Source organism: Hemiscyllium ocellatum, chromosome 20 (assembly GCF_020745735.1).
Source record: "Hemiscyllium ocellatum isolate sHemOce1 chromosome 20, sHemOce1.pat.X.cur, whole genome shotgun sequence".
Classification (NCBI taxonomy): Eukaryota; Metazoa; Chordata; class Chondrichthyes; order Orectolobiformes; family Hemiscylliidae; genus Hemiscyllium; species Hemiscyllium ocellatum.
The window spans coordinates 7,888,138-7,910,059 of NC_083420.1; the positions used below are offsets into that span (position 1 = coordinate 7,888,138).

The window sequence follows — 21,922 nt, forward strand, 5'->3', positions numbered from 1 at the left end:
TGTGAATGGACATTAAAAGCAAAAGTCCAATCCCTTAGCTGAAGCAAGTCAAACTAGAACCGATAGCTTCAAATGTGCCAGAATATGTTTCTCAGGCCACATAAGCTATTGACTGCTGGACGAATCCACGAAGAATATAAAGATATTTTTTGTAGGTCTTTCTGGTGAATGCCCCCTCAAAGTGAATGAATCTGTCCAGGAGGATTCCATCTGCCCTCGGGTCTAACTTGAAAGATAAAATTGAAGAGCTGGGAAAAGTCAAGGAAATGATGACTCCTCCAGTAGCAGCATGGGAGCGCTAAATCTACTCAGAAAACTGAGAGTGTGCACAGTTTAAAGGATCTCAGTAAAACCTTGAAGAGATCTCGCTGTCTCACACGAGCCGTTGAAGAATTCTTTCCACAGCTTGCAAAGGTCTTTGTTACCCTCGATGCAGAGGATGGCTACTGGAGCTGGATGAAAGTGTCAGTTTTCCAACAACGTTCCGGATGTTATTTGGGAGATGTAAAACATGGGGCATGCTGCTTGGCCTTGCCAGAACGCCAGATGAGTATTGCTGCAGACAGCCCAGAGTGAAAGCTATTGGGGATGATCTGCTAATCTGTGAATGTGGAGACATGGTAGAAGAAGCCAGTGGAGACCACAATCAACATCTAGTATGACTGCGAGAGAGAGAGCTCACCAGATGAAGCTGAACAGGGCAAAGGTACAATTCAGGGTGCCTGAGGTAATGTGTATAAGGTCATTTAATGACGAGTAAAAGGCTTCACCTGGATCCTGACAAGATGAGAGAAGCAGCGAGCCACCATATTGAAGACAGTGCAACAAATTGTTGGATTTGTGAACTTCCTGATTTACCCACCGATTGTGAACCTTTTACGCAAGCTCACTGACGAGGGGGACAAAACACACAGCTGCTTTCTCAAGAATCACCGCCCTTTTGACATTCAACAGTGTTACCATCACTGAATTCCCCCACTGTCATCACCATTGACCAGAAACTCAACTGGACTTGTCACATAAACACAGTGGCTACAGGAGCAGGTCAGAGGCTAAGAATCTTGCAGCAACTAACTCACCTCCTGACTCCCCAAAGCCAGTCCACCATCTACAAGGCAGGAGTGTAATGGAGTACTCCCCACTCGCCTGGATGAGTGCAGTCCCAACAACACCATCCAGGACAAACCAGCCCACTTGCTTGGCACCACGTGAACAAGCGTCCACTCCCTCCACCACCGGCACACAGTAGTCGCAGTGTGCACTGTCTACAAGATGTAGTGCAGAAATTCACCAAAGATCCTCAGACAGCACCTTCCAAACCCATGACCACTTCCATCTAGAAGGACAAGGGCAGCAGATATATGGGAACGCCACCCCCTGCAAGTTCCCCTCCAAGCCACTCAATACCCTGACTTGGAAATATATCGGCGTTCCTTCATTGTTGCTGGGTCAAAATCCAGGAATTCCCTCCGTAAGGGCATTGTGGGTCAACCCACAGCAGGTGCACCGCAGCGGTTCAAGAAGGCAGCTCAGCCCCTCCTTCTCAAGGGCAACTAGGGACGGGGCAATAAATGCTTGCCCCTGCCAACAAAACCCACATCCCACAAAATGAATAAAGAAAGGAAAAAGATCTAACAATCAGCGACAACAAAACTAGTGTTGGAGTTCTGCCCTATCAGTCATTCAAGTAAAAGGTGACTGAATTGAAGTATATACAACCATGAGGAGTCGTGATAAGGTGAATAAGGAAAAGATGTTGCCTTTTGTGGGAAAATCTAAACTGGGGTGGGTGGGAGGGTGCTGTATCAAAATAAGGGATCACCCATTTAAGACCGGGATAAGGAGAATGTTGTTTTCCAGGGGGGTTATGAGTCTTTGGAACCCTTCCTCAAAATGCAGAGGAAGCAGGTTCCATGAATATTTTGAAGTTCAAAATAGTAGATAGGGTTAGGATTTTCGTTGAGCAAGGGGTTGAAGGGTAGATGTCGACAGGAATGTGGAATAATCAGATTGGCCAAAATCTCATTGAATGGCAGATCAGACTAGCGTGATAGGTGACAATGGTTCTCAATTCACAAGGGGGAAGAAAAATCAGCTGCTTATATCAAGAATTGGGAAATTCAACATCATATATCATCTGTCCATAGCAGAATGGAAAGGCTGAGATGTCAGTGAAAATGGCCAAAGAGATCACAAAGAAGTTGAGTAAATTTAGCGCAGACTTGTACAAGGCAACGGCTTAATAGAGAAATACATTTACTGTAGGCATGGAATGTAGTCCTCTCCAAAGATCACACCCAAACTATTCTTCCAGTAGTGACAGAACTCCTACTGGTAACAGGCCTAAGTCACAAAATTATGGTAAAATTAAAGAAAGCAAAAGTTTGCTTTGATAAAGCTGCCAAGACATTGTAGTGCTCAGCAATGGAAAAGCAGTCAGTGTGTAAATGTTCGACACTCTCAACAAAAGTCAGCCCACGTGGCAACTGGGACCTGGATTGGACAGTTGTCACCTCCCAGAATATGTGGTGAATGTGAGTGACCAGATAAATGTTGCAACCACAGATGTCTGTATGCAACTAGAGATGCTGGTCCATCACGGTGTGCAGCAAGTCAAGAAGATATGATATCACCCCTCGCACAGAGTGACTACCCATCCCAAAGCTCCACCATTCCACAGCGATGGAAATGAATCAGCAACAACAGTTACCACAGCAACAGCATTTACAATGGGAGCAACACCTGCTGGCGAAGGACCAGCCTTGGATTGAGCTGATATCAGATGAGTAGTCAACGACTATGTACACTTGGGCCATTAGGAGACCATGAGTTAAAGACTAGAGATGCAATGCATGTACTGAGACTGGCAAAAATGGAACTGAATTGTTTTCACATGATTTTGTTGATGAATGATCATTTTATTTGCAACCATGTTATTTCCCCCACCATCTCGCCACCCCTACCAAATGCTCTTCCTCATGCCCCCCACATCACCCTCTCCTCCTCCCCCTTGATCCAGGAAGGGGAGGACTACGTAATAATTCTCTGATAACTAGTGATCGGTAATGTTTGAAACTTTCATTGGCCTGGACTAGTGGGATATCCCGAAATTAGTTAAGTAGCAGATCACATCCTATTGAATAATTGCAGATAAACATCAAGTAGATTAGCCAATCGGGGGTTATGCAGCTGGATGGCTGGTTTGTGATACAGTTGGTTGCTAACAGCTTGGGTTCAACTCCCGCACCTGCTGACATTACTATAAAGGACTCTCCTCCTTGAGTTCTCCCCTTGCCTGAGGCATGGTGCCCCTCAGGTAAACCCTCTACTGGTCACCTCTCTCTTTAATGGGAGAGTAGTTTGCTGTGACTGTGATGACTTTACTCTTCTTTATTCACTATAACTAAAACAATGTTACCATTTGTTTTCACAATAACCTCAGATTGTTGAGATAGCTTAGCAACGTCATTGAATGACTGCATTATTGGAAACAGATTGAAGGAATATTTTCTGTATTAATCAATACAATGTCATTTCTGAGGGCTTCAAGTCCTAACGATGAGTTTCTAGCCAGTCTCTATGCTATCCGTTGTAGGTGATATGGCTACTGTTAAAGGCGGCAAGGTTAACCCACCACAATCTGCTGAAGAAGCAACTGAAGCCACAGAAGCAACAGAAAACAGTGCGGGTGATGCGGAGCCAACACTGGCCCGGCCTAGTGCCTACACAGAGCATGTGTTCACAGACCCAGCACAGACAGAAGATAAAACTCAGCTCAGGTAAAGGAAGTGGACAGTAATACCGGTAACCTACCATACTGTAAAGTGAATAGGTGATAAATGGGTCACCTCGACAAGGTATGAAAGTAGACATTCATTCAGGGGAGAAATGTTGTGAGATTGTGATGTTCACACTATGTAAAGGTTATCAGTAACTAACCCTAATCCTAATGTATTGTGCTGTAGTAAGTAATATTGTGGCTCCCTGCTTTAGCCTCTACAATGTCTGATCTTGATTAAGCTGTCTGTTATACAATTCTCTCCAATTTATATCGGTCATTTAAGTCAGCCATCCGGTGTCGCAGTTACCCCATTTTGTGTGTAAAGGTTTCCATGGGTTTATTGTTTCTTGATTATGAAGTGCAATGTTACCACAAAGGAGTTTTCAACAGATGGGACTTTAACGAGAAGTGAGTTCGTGACAATTCTCTGAGCTGGATGACACAGCCTGTCATGTGACACGGAGGGATCTCAGTCTCCCAGGATAGGCCTTTTAGGACTGAGATGAGGAGGAATGTCTTTACCCAGGGCCTGAGCATAGAATAGTACAGTACAGGCCTTTTGGCCCTCAATGTTGTGCTGGCCTTTTATCTTACTCTAAGATCAGACTAACCTGCATACCCTTCATTGTTTTAACTTCTATGTGTCTATCCATGGGTCACTTAAATGTCCCTAATGTATCTAACTCTACAGCACTGCTGGCAGTGCAATTCACTGAAAGTGGTTGAGGCCCAAACATCGTTTTCAAAAAGGAGTTAGATATGGTTTATAGAGCTAAAGGGATCAAAGGGTATGGCGAGAAAATGGGAACAGGGACGGAGTTGGATGATCGGCCATTCAATAGAATCATGGACGAACGTGGTCTACTTTTGTTCCTATTTTCTGTGTTTCAATGTGACCAATCAGCTTCAACTTATTGAATTTCAGTCTTGATTCGGGGCATTATATCATGATTATTCAAACCATCAATCAAGTTAAATCATCAGACACTTAAGGTTCAAGGCCTAACCTGAAAATGTCATCTACTCAAACAGTTTGATGCTTCAGCTAAGTTTATACGGCTGAGTTGGAGGGAATATTCCGAATCTGTGAGAGAGCTCCGTAATCCAGGAATACAGTAGCCCTCCTGAGCTGCAGGAAGTGAGCATGGTAATGGCCATCCATGGAATGAGTAGTAGTAGCCTCCATTAGGATATACTCAAACACAGGTTTGAGAGCGTAAAGAATCAAGTTAGGAGCAGGTACAGGCTGTTGGGCCCTTCAAGCCCCTGCTTCATGCTTCGGTAAGATTATAGCTGACCTTACTGTGGTTTCACGCCCATATTTCTGTTTATCCCTGATAACCCTTGATTCCCTCTTAAAAATATTCAGTGACCCATCTTCCTCCCTGGGAAGAGAGTTCCAAAGACTCATGACTCTCAGGGAGAGAGAGAACATTCCTCCTAATCCCTGGTTTAAATGGGAGACCCCTCATTGTTAAACTGTGTCCCCTAGTTCCAGGAGACGGTGGCGTTGTGGTGATGTCTCTGGGCTAGTATCCAGAAGCTGGGGCCCATGCTCAGGGCATGAGAGTTTGAATTCAAATGCCATAGCGGGATTCAATCAAAATATGGAATAAAAGCTAGCAAATAGCAACCATGTAGCCATTGTTTAATTGTCGTAAAAACCCATTAAGTTCACTAATATTCTTTTAGAGAAGGAAATCTGCTCTTCTTACCTGGTCTGACTAATGTGGGACTCCAAATACACAGTAATGTGATTGACTCTTAAAAGTCCTCTGGGTAGTTAAGGGTGGACAATAAATGCTGGCCCAGCCAGCACTGCCCACAACCCGTGAAGAAATTTTTAAAAATATTCCAGTTCCTCACTCTCCATCCCCTTCAGAATTCTTTTTCCAACTGTATACCACAAACTGTAACACAGTCTCTGCTGTATTCTCAGAAATCTGCTTCAACACCAGGAACTGTGCAATGTCTGTTTGACTGAAAACTGCTCCATTTAGAGAAAGCTTGACCTATTTTCCTTTTGCACGAATTCCCAGTCTGATTACCTTATCGGAAAATACAGATGGAAACTCAATATTTCAACACTTGTTTTTCTCTTTATCTGTTGCTGCTTCACAGTTCCCTTCTGAAGGCTACCACAAATGGACACCTCTTAGAACCAGATAAAAGTCACAATTAGAAAACCAATCCTCTATCTTCACCAGTTGAGCTTTGAAGGTGGCACTGTGACTCAGTGGTTAGCAGTGCCACAGGACCCTCTCAGTTCCAGGAACCTAGGTTCGATTCCACCCTCAGGTGACTGTGCAAACTCACACAGACATTCTCCCCATGTCAGTGTGGGTTTCCTCCCAGTGCTCTGGTTTCCTACCACAGTATAACATGCAGGTTAGCTGGATCGGCAATGGGAAATTGCCCTGTAGTGTCCGGGGATGTACAAGTTATGTAGATGGGAGGTGAGAGGTTACAGGGATAGGTGAAGGGGAGCTGGGTCTGCATGGGATACTCTTTGAAGGTCAGTTATAATCGTTGAGCTGAATGGCCTCTTTGCACACTCTAGGAATTCTATGGTTCTATAAACCTCATTCACCACCTAAAACATTGCGTTTACAGAGGTTAGCAGCTACAACGAGCTTATTCAGAAGTGGCCATGTAATAATCCACTGTGTATCACTTCAGATTCATTGTGAAATGTTGTTTACGAGGTAGGAGTCTGACGAGATGCTAAGAGAGCTCCTCTGTCACATAGATGCGCAGCAGCCTCAGTCTTAGCAACCAGGAATGGGATACATATCCCGTTGTGTCAGTGCAGATTTCTGAACTATTTATGACCCTGTTTCACTTCACTTGAGCATGTCTAAACCAGAGAGATTTTTTTTTCCCCAAAAGGCAGACATGTTTTGACATTAAATGATTTGTGGAAGACGGGAATAAGGCAAACGTTTTGCTTGGAATGGGGTTCTGTACACTGCACCTGTTCCTTTTTGAAACAGCTCCTGTATTTTTGTATCTCTGTTTGTATATAACCTCAACACATAACGTGAGAGCTACTGCCTTTTTCTTTTAGGGAAAATGGTCAACCCAAGGAGGAACCGAATGCTGGCCAGTCGGTACAGGAGACAAATAATCGCAGCCCCAACGGATCAATTACAAGCGCTGCCCCGACCATGTGGTTAGGGGCACAAAATGGCTGGTAAGTTCGGGTCGTGTAGTCATCTCAGTTAGAGTTCTGACTCATTGTCCCATTGAGTTAAAGAAAGACTTCAATCGCATGGGTGATCACACTTTGCAGATGGTCAACTGAGTGTGAAGGAATCCCTAGGATAGGGGATTTCAAGACTATGAGGCACATTTTTAAGGTGAGAGGAGAAAGGTTTAAAAAAAAAACATGATAGGCAATTTTTTTTATTTTACAGAGTGGTCCGTGTGGAATTAACTTCGAGTCACAGAGTGTACAGCTTGGAAACAGACCCTTCGGTCAAACTCGTTCATGCTGACCAGAGATCCTAACCTAATCCATTTGCTAGCACTTGGCCCATATCCCTCTAAACCCTTTCTGTTTGTATACCCATTCAGATGCCTTTTAAATTCTGTAATTGTGTACCAGCCTCCACCACTTCCTCTGGCAGCCCATTCCACACATGCACCACCCTCTGCGTGAAATAGTTGCCCCTAAGGTCCCTTTTATATCTTTCCCCTCTCACCCTAAACCTATGCCCTCTAGTTCTGGACTCCCACACCCTAATGAAAAGACCTTGTCTATTTATCCTATCCATGCGGCTCATGATTTTATAAACCTCTATAAGGTCTCCCCTCAGCCTCCGATGCTCCAGCCCCAGCTGTTTAGGGATCTATAGCTCAAATCCTCCAGCCCTGGCAACATCCTTGTAAATCTTTTCTGAATCCTTTCAAGTTTTCACATCATCTTTCCATTGGAAGGAGACCAGAATTGCATGCAATATTCCAAAAGTGGCCTAACCAACGTCCTGTACAACAGCAACATGATCTCCCAACTCCTGAACTCAATACTCTGACCAATAAAGGAAAGCATACCAAACACCCCCCACCTTCACTATCCTATCTACCTGCGACTCTACTTTCAAGGAACAATGAACTTGCACACCAAGGTCTCTTTGTTCAGCAACACTCCCCAGGACCTTACCATTAATTGTTTCAGTCCTGCCCTGATTTGCCTTTTCAAAAGGCAGCACCTCCTATTTATCTAAATTAAATTCCATCTGCCACTCGTCAGCCCATTGGCCCATCTGATCAAGATCCCATTCTACTCTGAAATAACCTCCTTCGCTGTCCACTACACCTCCAATTTTGCTGTCACCTGCAAACTTACTAACTATACCTCTTATGCTCATATCCAAATTGTTTGTATAAATGACAAAAAAGCAGTGGACCCAGCACCGATCCTTGTGGCACTCCACTGGTCAAAAAACTCTCCACCACCACCCTCTGCGTTCTACCTTCGAGCCAGTTCTGTATCCAAATGGCTAGCTCTTCCTTTATTCCAAAAGATCTAACATTGCTAACCAGTCTCCTATGAGGAATCTTGTCGAACGCCTCACTAAAGTCCATATAGATCACTTCCACTGCTCTGCCCTCATCAATCCTTTTTGATACTTCAAAAAACTCAGTCAAGTTTGTGATTCACGATTTCCCATGCACAAAGCCATGTTGACTGTCCCTAATCAGTACTTGCCTTTCCAAATACATGTACATCCTGTCCCTCAGGATTCCCTCTAACAACTTGCCCGCCACCGACGTCAGGCTCACTGGCCTATAGTTCTCTGGCTTGTCCTTATCGCCCTTAAACACTGGCACCATGTTTGCTAACCTCCAGTCTTCCGGCACCTCATCTGTGACCAGCGATGATACTAATATGCAAGAGGCCCAGCAATCACTTCCCTAGCTTCTCACAGAGTTCTAGGTTACACATGATCAGGTCCTGGGGATTTATCCACTTTTATACAATTTCAGACATCCAGCACTTCCTCCTCTGTAATGTGGACATTTTTCAAGATGTCACCATCTATTTCCTTACATTTCTTATCTTCCACAGTATACACTGATGCAAAATACTTGTTTAGTATCTCCCCCCATCTCCTGCGACTCCACACACAGGCTGCCTTGCTGATCTTTGAGGGACCCTATTCTCTCCATAGTTTTGTCCTTAATATATTTATAAAATCCTTTCAGATTCTCCTTAACCCTATTTGCCAAAGCCATCTCTTGTCCCCTTTTTGTCCTCCTGATTTCCCTCTTAAGTATACTCCCACTGCTTTTATACTCTTCTAAGGATTCACTCGATCTATCCTGTCTATACCTGACATACGCTTCCTTCTTTTTCTTAATCAAAACTTCAATTTCTCTTATCATCCAGCATTCTGTATACCTACCAGCCTTGTCTTTTCCCCTGACAGAAATATACTGTCTCTGAACTCTTGTTATCTCATTTTTGAAGACTTCCCATTTTCCAGCTGTCCCTTTACCTGCAAACATCTGCCCACATTCAGCTTTTGAAAGCTCTTACCTAATACCGTCAAAGTTAGCCTTCCTCCAATTTAGAACTTCAATTGTCTATCCTTTTCCATCATTATTTTAAAACTAATAGAATTATGGTCGCTGGCCCCAAAGTGCTCCCCCACTGACACCTCAGTCACCTGCCCTGCCTTATTTCCCAAGAGTAGGTCAAGTTTTGCACCTTCTCTAGTAGGTACATTCACAAACTGAATCAGAAAATTGTTTTTGAGCCCACAACTTTTGACTCAGGAGTACCCAACCATCACCTTTCTTGTTTTTGGGATTAAACTGTAATCCATCACTCTCACCAGTTCTCTCAGCCTTTGCACCATCTGTTTCTTTTTGGGAGAGAGTTAATTGTTACTTTCTGATTGAAACTGAGCCGCGATCCCAGAGGGGGTAAGATTCTCACACTTGGCCGTTGTGTTAATTTTCAAATCTACGTTGTACCCTGCTCAGTCTGGCCTTTAATTAATCTCATTTTAACTTGACTCCCAGATAAAATGAACAAGACCGGTTTAGCATCAACTTAAGTTGATGCTAGATCATAGAACACACGTCCAAGCTTTCATCTGACTGTGACCAGCTTGATTGGTTGCGGTGTTTCTAATCGGATTGTTTTGGCGAGTGTTCATTCATGAGATCTAATCCATGCACATTATCTATCTCCCCAGCCTTTACGTTCACTCTGCTGTGTCCAATTGGAAGAAGTGCCTCCACACCATCAAACTGAAGGATGCCGTCCTCAGTATTGTGTAAGTTTTGTAGCGAGCTGTTTGGTCATGTCATATAATCGGCAGTGATTCATTTCTCCTCCTTTGTCCCAGGGAACAGGATTGTCAGGTTGTGCCGTGCCTGGAGAGTTACGTTTAGCTGGGTAGGAAGACCTTTGAGGTGAATTAGTGGGTGGTGTCCCTATCTCTGGGCTAGAGACCGTTGGCTCGAGTCCAGGCCACACTTGAGATATTTGAAACACTGCTAGGGAGGATGATTTCTGTCTGTGAAGACTTTCCAATCCAATGATACGGTGTAGGCTGTGTAGGACTTATGGCAGGAGAGATTTCTTCGTTCAGAGAATGATGACCCAATGGAATTCTCTGGCACAGGGAGTGGTTGAACCAAAACAATGAATATTTTCAAAAAAAGAGTTACATCTTGGGGTTAAAGAGATGTAAGGAGTGAAAGTGGGACAAGGGGACTGAGTTGGAGTATCAGCCATGATCATATTGAATGGCGGAATGGCTATCAAAGGGCCAAATGGCCTGTTCTTGTTTCTTCTGTGTTTCTGTTTTCAATGCTTGTGGTGGCAGAAGGAAAGTTTCCTGGTCAGCCATGCCACACGAGGTAATGGCACACCATTACATGCTTTGTTCTCAGTGGAAGCCCATACGCCAACTCTTGGAAATGACCATGGGTGGTAATACCTTTCGTTCATCTTTAGGTTGTGAAATACCCATCCGGGCCTAAGGAAGAGATCTGGTTCAAGGGGTCCAGGTAGACCTTTGACTTGTTTTCCTCCACCAATTGCATTGCCTTAACTAAAGGGAAATACTTTATTTTAATATGTCACTGAGTTGAGATGTTGTTGTGTTGCAGTGATGTGCTGACTATAGGTGTGTAGTTCTTTCAGTGTTACCAGTAGAGGTTAAACTACTCCCACCAAATTCTGGAAAGAATCCAGATGTTCTTGTACTCTACCATATATTTCAGAATCTCCAACATTTCACAGAGCATGTCCCATCGCTTTACTAACCTCCACCTCTCCCTAATCACAGAATACACTGCATTGCCTGAATTAAATCAAAACCAATCAGGGAGCAAGAAAACCTTCCTGTTCTAGAATCCAGTGGCATTCCATCAGGCTTTGATTCCAGATGTGAAAATAGATGGAATTTATTTTTTAAATGACTAGTTATTTAAAAGTAAGAGCCTTGGCTGCTGGCCTCAGGTCACCATCTTCTCACCAGAGCATGAAGCTACTCGTGAACTTTAACCAGGCTGTTGTAGCTGATCCCTGGGAGTGGAGAGGAGTTGATTACTATTCTTGGATTATTATTCTGCAGATTCTCAATTGATTAAAATTAATGATCCTTCTATTTGTATTTTCAGACATGTGAAGGGACGTGTTTTGGTGGCACTGAATGATGGAACATTGGCTATCTTCCACCGAGCTGAAGGTGAGTACGTTTAAATTTTTAAAAATTGTTGCTAGACAGGTAGTTGTAAAATTCTTCATCCTGTTCTGCTTTTAATTGCTTGGAATGCAAGTTCTTTGTGCGTCATTTAGAAGGTACATTTGATGAAATTCGTGTACTTGATATTTGTTATTTGTCTCAAGTTACATGAACAGTCAACGCAGGAATTACACCTAACAATGTTTTAAATGCACAGTATAATCTCGACTCTGTAAGGAATAAATCTCCATCTTTGGGTCCCAGAAGTAACAACATACAGAGATGACACGTTGACCTTCCCTGTCAAAGTTCAGCTGGTAAGAGTTTAGTTGTGCCACCTGTCAGAGTGGTTGAGGACAAAGTAGTGGCTCTACAGTCTCCAGATTGAATATGATATTTGATTCTTTAATCCTGTCATTGTAGATAAAGGACTAAAAAGCATCTTACCAGCTTCACTTGTGCAACAATGAGTTAACATGACTGAACCTACCCCCTGAGGGAAGTGGATTTCTCAAGCCATGTTCAAACATGCGATTGGCATTTAAAAAAATCTAACATCATAAACTTTTAAAGTCATTTGGTCCCAGTTACTTTTCCAAGAGTATTTGATAGGCTGTATATGTTAAATTATTTTTATAAACTTTTGATTACTGTTCAGTCTCAATTGCATCTCATTTACATTTTCCAAATCAAGGTGCCTGTATCCATGAGGAGACATTTTGCCGTTGTGTACGTCCTAAATAATTGCAGCACTGTTGGTAGCTGTGCCTTCAGTTGCCCAGGCCCCAGCCCTGAATTTCCTCCCTACACATCTCTCCTCTTTTTCTTTATGAAACATCTTAAAACCTACACCTTTTGATTAAACTTCTGGTCATTTGACCAAACCCCTCTTGATGTGCCGTATAGTCTTAGTTTATTTTCTGAATGCTTCAGTGAAGTGTCTTGGATATTTTGCTAGGTTGTAGGCACACAATGATGTTGTATAAAATAGGAAAACTTCAATCAAAAACAGAAGTTGCTTGAAAAGTTCAGCAGGTTATGGAAAATAACCTGAAAGCATGGGAAAGGTTAAAGTACGAAGACCACTGGCAGTCTGTGGTCTGTGGAAGGCAAGATGGGATAACCATCGTGGAATGCTCTTACACCATTTAGCAGAGAAAGGTTAAGGCTGAAAGGTCACTATGGTGACATGAGATAACAGTTAGTAGAGCTAGTTTCCCTGTTAAGTGTCATTATGACAGGATTGGGACCATAAATATTTGGGACATGACTTTAAAATATCTAATTAATCGTTAGTAGAGTCAGCTTGAGACAGAAGACGTAATAGATGGAATAGCTAAATATCTATCATGACAGGTTAGTCTGGAATTCTGTACAAGGTGTTGTCATACTGTATTTTATTTCCATTATTATCCTTCATACATTAATTCATATAAAAAGACAAAAAGGGACTGATCATCTAGTAGGTATGGCAGGGAAGCCCCAATAGCAAATGGAACTCGGGAACAGGAGATAATTCAGGGACAATGGACCAACCTAAACAGAGGTGATAATAAATATCTAACATTGACATGAGGATAACATTAAGTAGAATGTATAACTAAAGAGATAATGGGAACTAACATCACTGGTTTATTGTATAGCTAGAGTGAGGAACTTTGATTAATATAGTTGGACATGCTGATAAGCTCACAGAAACATGATAAAAAAGATATAAAAATCCATGGACCCTGAGGTTCAGGGGCATTAGAGAATCTGTTTTCTCAGTGTCACAGTTTTTTGTTTGCAAATAAAAGACCTACTCCTTGAAGAACTCCCTGCATCTCCAGGAGATTCTCTACATTTTCTCCACGACAAGGTAACATTTTGGGTCGAGTGACCCTTCCTCAGAACTTTAAGCAAATCTGGTTCCGAAAATGTAACCAGAGAATGTTGTTCAGCAAGATGTGCAACTAGCTTTATTGCCAGTATTGAGAGAAGGCAATTGGTACTGAAATATTTGAGAATATTGTCAGTTGGAGAGTGAGTAACCCATTCCTCCTCCAATATTGGATTGACCTTTTCCTGCGGGAGAAGGTGAGGTCTGCAGATGCTGGAGATCAGAGCTGAAAATGTGTTGCTGGAAAAGCGCAGCAGGTCAGGCAGCATCCAAGGAGCAGGAGCAGGAGAATTGACGTTTCGGGCATGAGCCCTTCTTCTTGCCCTTTTCCTGCCCCTGGTGTCTCTAAGACTAAATGGTGATTCCTTTGTTTCCATAACTGGGGAGGATTGCTCTCCTTCACCTCCATTTTTATAGCTGATTAGGTAAGACCACAAAGAGGCTTCCCATGAGCTGTGAATGGAGGAGATGATTTCCACATGTTCCTGCTATCTGCCTCCTGCCAGTGTATTTCAGCCTCTGTGATCCTTAGGTTAGGGATAAAATGCCTGTGAATCTTTGTCAAATACCAGAGATCAAATGCTTATTGGACAGAGACCAGGGACATTCTTTCTTAGTCAGAGCCTTATTTCAAATTAAACCCCAACCCCATTGAATAATCGTTCCCTGTACATTCACACCCGGGGCAGCACGGTGGCTCAGTGGTTAGCACTGCTGCCTCACGGCGCCAGAGACCTGGGTTCGATTCCCGCCTCAGGCAACTGTCTGTGGAGTTTACATATTCTCCCCGTGTCTGTGTGGGTTTCCTCCGGGTGCTCCGGTTTCCTCCCACAGTCCAAAAATGTGCAGGTTAGGTGAATTGGCCATGCTAAATTGTCCGTAGTGTTAGGTAAGGGGTAAGTGTAGGGGAAATGGGTCTGGGTGGGTTGGTCTTCGGACGGTCGGTGTGTAGTTGTTGGGCCGAAGGGTCTGTTTCCATACTGTAAGTAATCTAATCAATCTGGTACTCACCCAATTATATAAAGGCAAAATACTGTGATGCTGGAAATCTGACACAAATGCAGAGGTCGCTACAGAAACTCAGCAGGTCTGGCAGCATCTGTGGAGAGAGAAACGGTTAAAGTTTTAATCTCATATAACACTTCAGAACTTGAGAGGCAGATCAGAGTTCTGCAGCAGTGTCGTATCAGACTTGAAATGTTGAACCTTTTTCTCTCTCCACAGTGCTGTCAGACCTGCTGAGTTTCTCCAGCAATCTGTGTTTAGGTTGGTCCATTGTCCCTGAATTATCCCCTGTTCCCGAGTTCCATTTGCTCTTGGGGCATCCCTGCTATACCTGCTAGATGCTCTTTTTGTCTTTTCATATGAATTAATGTATGAAGGATAATAATGGAAATAAAATACAATATGACAAAACCTTGACCAGAATGACAGCAATCACCTTCTGATTGTAACTCAGGTTGATCTTATCTAGGGTGTATACTCTCCATGAGCATTATTAGAAACTGTCAGAGAAAGGTGAGATATAGTACATCTGATACTGGCCTAGTGCTGGATCTTCTACACATCCACCTGGCTTTGAGCAGGGGAATGCTGGAAGGAGCATGAATTTTCAACCATTGACCGTTTGTGAAGAAAAGTCAATGAATCAAGGCTTATTTTATTTATATTAGATTAGATGAGATTCCCTACAATATGGAAAAAGGTCCTTCGGCTCAACAGGTTCCACACCGACCCTCTGAAGAGTAACCCACCTAGGCCCATTCTCCTACCCTATATTTCCCTCTGACTAATGCACCTAACACTATGGGCAATTTACCATGGCCAATTCACCCTGACCTGCACATCTTTGGACTGTGGGAGGAAATGGAAGCACCCGGAGGAAACCCATGCAGACACGGGGAGAATGTGCAAACTCCACACAGTCAACTGAGATGGGAATCAAACCTGACTTCCTGGTGCTGTGAGGCAGCAGTGCTAATCGCTGAGCCACCGGGAATGGATTCATTAATGGTTTGTGAAAGTGTCCTAATGCAGAAACACAGTGAAAATAAAAGCATTTTCCTATGGAAAAAACTACAGATCCTATTGTGTTTATTGGATCCATCATTGTATGTATTAGATAGTCAGGAATAATGTTGAGATGCGTTTGTAAAGTCATGGAATCGTTAACAGTAATAGAATCGATTCACTTCTGTCTGAGTAGATGGTCAGTGGGACCTGAGCAATTACCACCTCATGGACCTGCGCCGTCCGAACCACTCCATCCGCTGCATGGCTGTTGTGCACGACAAGGTCTGGTGCGGCTACAAGAACAAAATCCACGTCATCCAGCCTAAAACAATGCAGATTGAGGTGGGTTTTGGTCGTCGGGTAGACGTAGGGCAGAAAATAAAATGGTGTGGTAGAGCTACAAAACCCTGCTGTTATTTATCTTGAATTTGTGAAGAGAGATTGAGCCATTTGGGCTTGTAGGCCTATACACTCTGGAGTTTAGAAGACTGAGAGATGGTCTAATTGAGGTATAGAATATGCTAAAGATCATCTGGCCAAGTGCTGGCAAATGGGATTAGTTTAGGTTAGGATATCTGGTCGGCATGGACAAGTTGGACCAAAGGGTCAGTTTCAGGGGTTGTACAACCCCAAGACTCTATAAGCCAATGTAGAGCTATATTTCCTCTTTAGGAAATCTTAAATGAGAGAGTCATAGTTTTAGGATAAGGGGTAGCAGGTTTAAAACAAAGATGAGGAGGAATGCCTGCAATTGTCACGCAAACCCATCCGGTTCACTAATGTTTACTGTCCGTTACCCAGTCTGGCCTATGTGTGACTCCAGACCCACAGCAACATGGTTCATTCTTGCCCAGAGGGCAGTCAGAGTTGGGAAGTAAATGCTGACCCAGCCAGTGAAGTCCACCGCCCAGCAAAGGGTAAAGGACAAACCCCGTAGTTTAGCCACAACTGCAGGAAGAAACAGAGAAAATAGGAGCAGGAGGAGGCCATTCAGCCCTTTGAACCTACTCCACCATTCAATGTGATCCTGACTGATCATCCAACTCAGCACCCTGTCACTTTATTCTCCCCATACCCTTTACTCCTAAGAACCAATTTTAACTCCTCCATGAAAACATTCATAAGTTTGGCCTTGACTCCGTGAACCATTAGTGCGACAATAAACACTGGGAATAGGATTGGTGCGAGCAAAAGTTCGAGTTATTTTATAAAGATCCTGACAGAGAAGTTGAAGGTAATAAAGGTATTTGTCATTTATGCTCATGTACCTGTGGAACCATTTTAAATGCCAAATGCTTATTACATTCCCCTAATTGTTACTTCTACAACAGAAATCCTTTGATGCACACCCGCGGAGGGAAAGCCAAGTGCGCCAGTTGGCGTGGATTGGCGATGGGGTTTGGATCTCAATTCGCCTGGATTCCACTTTGCGCCTTTATCATGCGCACACACATCAGCATCTACAGGATGTAGACATTGAGCCTTACGTCAGTAAAATGTTAGGTAAGATTCTGCATTCCTGCAATGTCCTAGCCATTGAACTGTATTTTATGCAATAGCTATAATGGTATTGTCACATTATCCAGGAAAGGTGTGGTGAAACTTGAAAGAGTTCAGAAAAGATTAACAAGGATGTCACCAGGATTGGAGAGTTTGAGCTATACGGAGAGGTTGAATAGGCTCTGGAGCGTTGGAGACGGAGCAGGTTTAAAACAAAGCTGAGGAGGGATTACGGCAATTGTCATAAGAACCCATCTGGTTCATTAATGTTGTTTTGACAAAGGAGGTTTACTGTCCGTTACCCAGTCTGACCTATGTGTGACTCCAGACCCACAGCAACATGGTTGATTCTTAACCCCTTATAGAGGTTTATGAAATCATGAGAGGCATGGATAGGGTAAATAGACAAGGTCTTTTCCCGAGGGTAATCCAGAACTAGAGGGCATAGGTTTAAGGTGAGAGGGTAAAGATTTAAAAGGGACCTAAGGGGCAACTTTTCCACACAGAGGGTGGTGCATGTATGGAATAAGCTGCCAAAGGAAGTGGTGGAAGCTGGTACAATTAGAACATTTAAAAGGCATCTGGATAGGTGTATGAATAGGAAGGGTTTCGAGGGATATGGGCCAGGTGCTGGCAAATGGGACTAGATTAGGTTAGGATCTCTGTTTGGCGTGGCTGAATTGGACCAAATGGTCAGTTTCTATGCTGTAGATCTCTATAATGATCCTCTGTCTTGTGTACTCCTATGAGCTGGTACAGCTCATGCCACTCTTTTTATCTTTGATTAATTCTGGAATCTCTTGCTTTGATTGGCAGGTACTGGCAAATTGGGATTCTCTTTTGTGCGAATCACAGCTTTGCTAATTGGTGGAAACCGCCTTTGGGTGGGGACAGGAAATGGAGTGGTTATCTCTATCCCATTGACAGAAAGTAAGTGAACAAAGTTTGGCCAGGTTAGTAATGGGTCTTTACTGTTTGACATGAATAACTCAGTCTATAAATAACTTGGTACACTAGACCATTACCACAAAAAAAAACAGACACCAGTGAATCTTGGTGATGATCTTTGTTGTGTGGACATTTTGACTGGAGATTGAAATATATAGAAGATAATTTATTTGCTATTGCCGAATGAGTCTAAAAAAAGTTTAAATATTCAAGCCTTTGACTGCATGAATTTGTAATTTTAAAATTATGGGAAATTGTTTAATGCTACACTTGCGTGCTGTACTCATATCACACAGAGCCCTGAGATTGTGCTTCCAATAGGTTTGATAATTGAAAGTCTAAAATCTACTATTAAATATTAGAGCTCTTTGTGACAAAAATCACAGCCCATATTGTATCGTCTGCCCCACCAGAGACTGTTTATATAGTTTTTACAAATAATTGTTGGGATGGGTGTTTATATGGGGATGGTCTAAAAGTGCAGCAACTAGATATCCAGAGGTGATTTTAAAAAAAAACAAATGCAGGGACCTAATGAGGAAAAGGTAATGCTGTTGTCATATACAAATTGCCAATTAAATATAGATTGTAAAATTTGCATAACATTTAGTGCTTCTCTGATGAAATTCAAAAACCAAATGGAATGAATACAGCTATTAGCTATTAAGACAGAGCGGGAGTACATGGAGAAAATCATTGTTCAAGTTTGGTCGATGGAAGCTAATCTAACATTGGAATTAAATCTCATCCAATGATATGTGACTGAATAATCTCACCCGATGAGTTATTTCAGCTTCTGAATATATACATGTTATACAAACTCCCAAATACAAATGCAGGCTAGGTCACCTGCACATCTTACACATTGGTAATTGTAAGGTGAGGGCAGGATGTGCACAGGGGATTTGAGGAAACCTTTTGCTCACAGAGGGTGGTGGGAATCTGGAATGCACTGCCTTGGGAGGCTGGTACAGGGGAAAAATACCTCCCAAACGTATAAAAAGGACATGGATGAGTGCATGTAATACTCAGGGCACTGGGCCAAGTGCTGGAAAGTTGGCTTCATGAAGATAAATCAGCACAGAGTTTATGGGCTGAGGTACCTTCTCAGTGCTGTATCACTCAAAGATGTTCAGTAATGCAGGGTTCTCTTGAGCTGGAATCTTCTGAAGCCGGACTTTCCCAAGTTGGTAAGCGGAAAACTGTTTCTTGTAAGAAGCCAGAAGTGGGAACTGGTAATGGCACAGGGGAATGCAACTGGAACTTGAAAATGATGGAACCGACTATCTCTCTCTCTTTCGTGTGAAGATGCTGATATAGCGTCAGTGTCACTGAACTAATAATTCAGAGGCCCAGACCGTTTCCCCAGGGTCAAGTGTTCAATCCCATTTTAGAAATGGGAGGAACTTAGATTCAGTGAAAGAAAAATCTGGAATATGAAGCTAGTCTCAGTGATGGTGACTGTGAGAACTGTCATCGATTGTCAATAATGCCCCATTCATGCCCATTAGCAAGTGAAATCTGCCATCCTTACCCGCTGACTCCTACATGGGACTGCAGACTCAGAATAATGACACTGACTGTTAATTGCCCTTTGAAGTGACTTAGCAAGCCACTCAGTTCAAGGGTAGCTAGGGATGGGGGACAACTCTGTCCTTCTATCAACACACCCCTTTTGTGTGTGAATTAAGGATTGAGAACTGGAGGGCAGTTGGAGAACGAGGATGAATTGAAGTGGGTTAATTTCAGCATCAAACCTGATATAGGAGGAAAAGCAAGAAAAGGGGACAAAAGATTGGACTAGAAGAGAGAGCATGAGAGCTAGGAGCAGGAGTGTAGGCCATATGGCCCTTTGAGGAGAAAGTGAGGACTGCAGATGGTAGAGATCAGAGTCGAGAGTGGGGAGCTAGAAAAGCACAGCAGGTCAAGCAACATCCAAGGAGCAGGAGAATTGACATTTTTGGGTATAAGCCCTTCATCAGGAATGAGGCTTGTGGGCCAGGGGGTGGTGAGATAAATGGGAGAGGGATGGGGCCTGGGATAAGGTAGCTGAGTGTGAGATAGGTAGATGGAGGTGATGGTGATAGGTCAGAGAGGAGGGTGAAGCAGATAGGTGGGAAGGAAGATGGACAGGTAGGAGGGGAGTTGAATTTGTCAGGATGGGGGTGGGTGGGGATGTTGGTTGGGGTGGCTGTCCGTTGGGGCGGCTGTCCGTTGGGGCGGCTGTCCGTTGGGGCGGCTGTCCGTTGGGGCGGCTGTCCGTTGGGGCGGCTGTCCGTTGGGGCGGCTGTCCGTTGGGGCGGCTGTCCGTTGGGGCGGCTGTCCGTTGGGGCGGCTGTCCGTTGGGGCGGCTGTCCGTTGGGGTGGCTGTCCTGGAGATGTTAGGTGTGTGTCTCCCCCGATGCAGAGGAATCCATCAGAGAAACAAAGCCTTCCACATCCATCTTTAAAAACATCTCTGCCCTCACTTCCATCGAAGTCCCCAAAGGAGCCCTCCACATCCATCAGAGAACAGCCTCATAGTTCAGGAACCCTATGCCGCCCGGTTCTACCTTCCGGCCCAGATTCACCAGTGTGACTGGCCTGGCTGACCCGTCGTCATGGCCTGCTGCTGCCCCACTGAGCTCATCCCCACATACCTTGATACTGTCCTATTCCCCCTTGTCCAGGAACTCCCCACATACGTTCGGGACACCACCCATGCCCTCTACCTCCTCCAAGACTTTCATTTCAATGGCCCCCAATGCCTCATCTTCACCATGGACATCCAGTCCCTATACACCTCCATCCGCCATGACCAAGGCCTCCAAGCCTTCTGTTTCTTCCTCTCCCACCACCACCCCCCCAGTACCCTTCCACTGACACTCTCATTTGTTTGGCTGGACTGGTCTTCACCCTCAATAATTTTGTCTTTGAATCCTCCCACTTCCTCCAGACGAAAAGGGTAGAGCTATGGGTGCCCACGTGGGCCCCAGCTATGCCTGTCTCTTTGTCGGTTATGTGGAACAGTCCATTTTCTGCGGTTACACCAGCGCCATCCCCCACCTTTTTCCTCCGCTACATTGCTGACTGTATCAGCGCCACCTTGTGCTTCGATGAGGAGGTTAAACAGTTCATCAACTTCACCAACACATTCCACCTCGACCCTACGTTCACTTGGACCATCTCAGACACCTCTCTCCCCTTCCTGGACCTTTCCATCTCCATCAACGGTGGTTGACTCAACATGGACATCTATAAACCCACTAACTTCCACAGCTACTTCGACTACACCTCCTCCCACTCTGCCTCCAGGAGGACCAATTCCACCACAGAACACACCAGATGGCCTCCTTCAAAGACTACAGTTTCCCGTCCCATGTGGTCGATGATGCCCTCCAGCACATCTCATCCACTTCGCGCACCGCTGCCCTCAATCCCCACCCCACCAAACATAGCAAGGACAGAACACCCCCGGTCCTCACCTTCCACCCACCAAACTCCGTATACATCGCATCATCCTCCGCCATTTCCGCTATCTACAAATGGACCCCACCACCAGAGAGATATTTCCCTCCCCTCCCCATCTGCTTTCCATAAAGTCCATTCCCTCCGCGACTCTCTTGTCAGGTCCATGCCCCCTACCAACCTACCCTCCTTTCCTGGCATCTTCCCCTGCCACCGCAGGAATTGCAAAACCTGTGCCCACACCACCCCCCTCACCTCTATCCAAGGCCCCAAAGGAGCCTTCCACATCCATCAAAGCTTCACCTGCACTTCCATATGTCATTTGTTGAATCCATTGCTCCTGATGTGGTTTCCTCTACACTGGGGCGACAGGACACTTAGTTGCAGAGTGATTCAGAGAACATCTCCAGGACACCTGCACCAATCAATCCCACCACTCGGTGGCCAAGCACATCAACTCCCCCTCCCACTCCGCCAAAGACATGCAGGTCCTCCATGGCCACTCCCTAACCACCTGACGCCTGGAGGAAGAACTCATCACCTTTCGCCTCAGGACCCTCTAACCCCAGGGCATCAATGTGGATTTTACCTGTTTCCTCACTTCCCCTCCCCCCACCTTATCCCAGTTCCAACCTTCCAACTCTGCAC

General features: G+C 44.3%; 1 protein-coding gene across 6 annotated transcripts in view; it reads left to right on the plus strand.

Moving 5' to 3' along the window:
* The window catches only part of mapk8ip3 (mitogen-activated protein kinase 8 interacting protein 3), a 212,491-nt gene that overhangs the window by 172,678 nt on the left and 17,891 nt on the right, over positions 1–21,922 (plus strand). For all 6 annotated transcript variants that reach the window (XM_060840465.1, XM_060840468.1, XM_060840469.1 and 3 more), the window contains 7 exons: positions 3,596–3,779; positions 6,849–6,974; positions 9,988–10,068; positions 11,423–11,490; positions 15,573–15,721; positions 16,711–16,882; positions 17,696–17,809. In XM_060840465.1, coding sequence (XP_060696448.1) covers positions 3,596–3,779; positions 6,849–6,974; positions 9,988–10,068; positions 11,423–11,490; positions 15,573–15,721; positions 16,711–16,882; positions 17,696–17,809 — 894 coding nt within the window. The remainder of the gene's footprint in view (positions 1–3,595; positions 3,780–6,848; positions 6,975–9,987; positions 10,069–11,422; positions 11,491–15,572; positions 15,722–16,710; positions 16,883–17,695; positions 17,810–21,922) is intronic.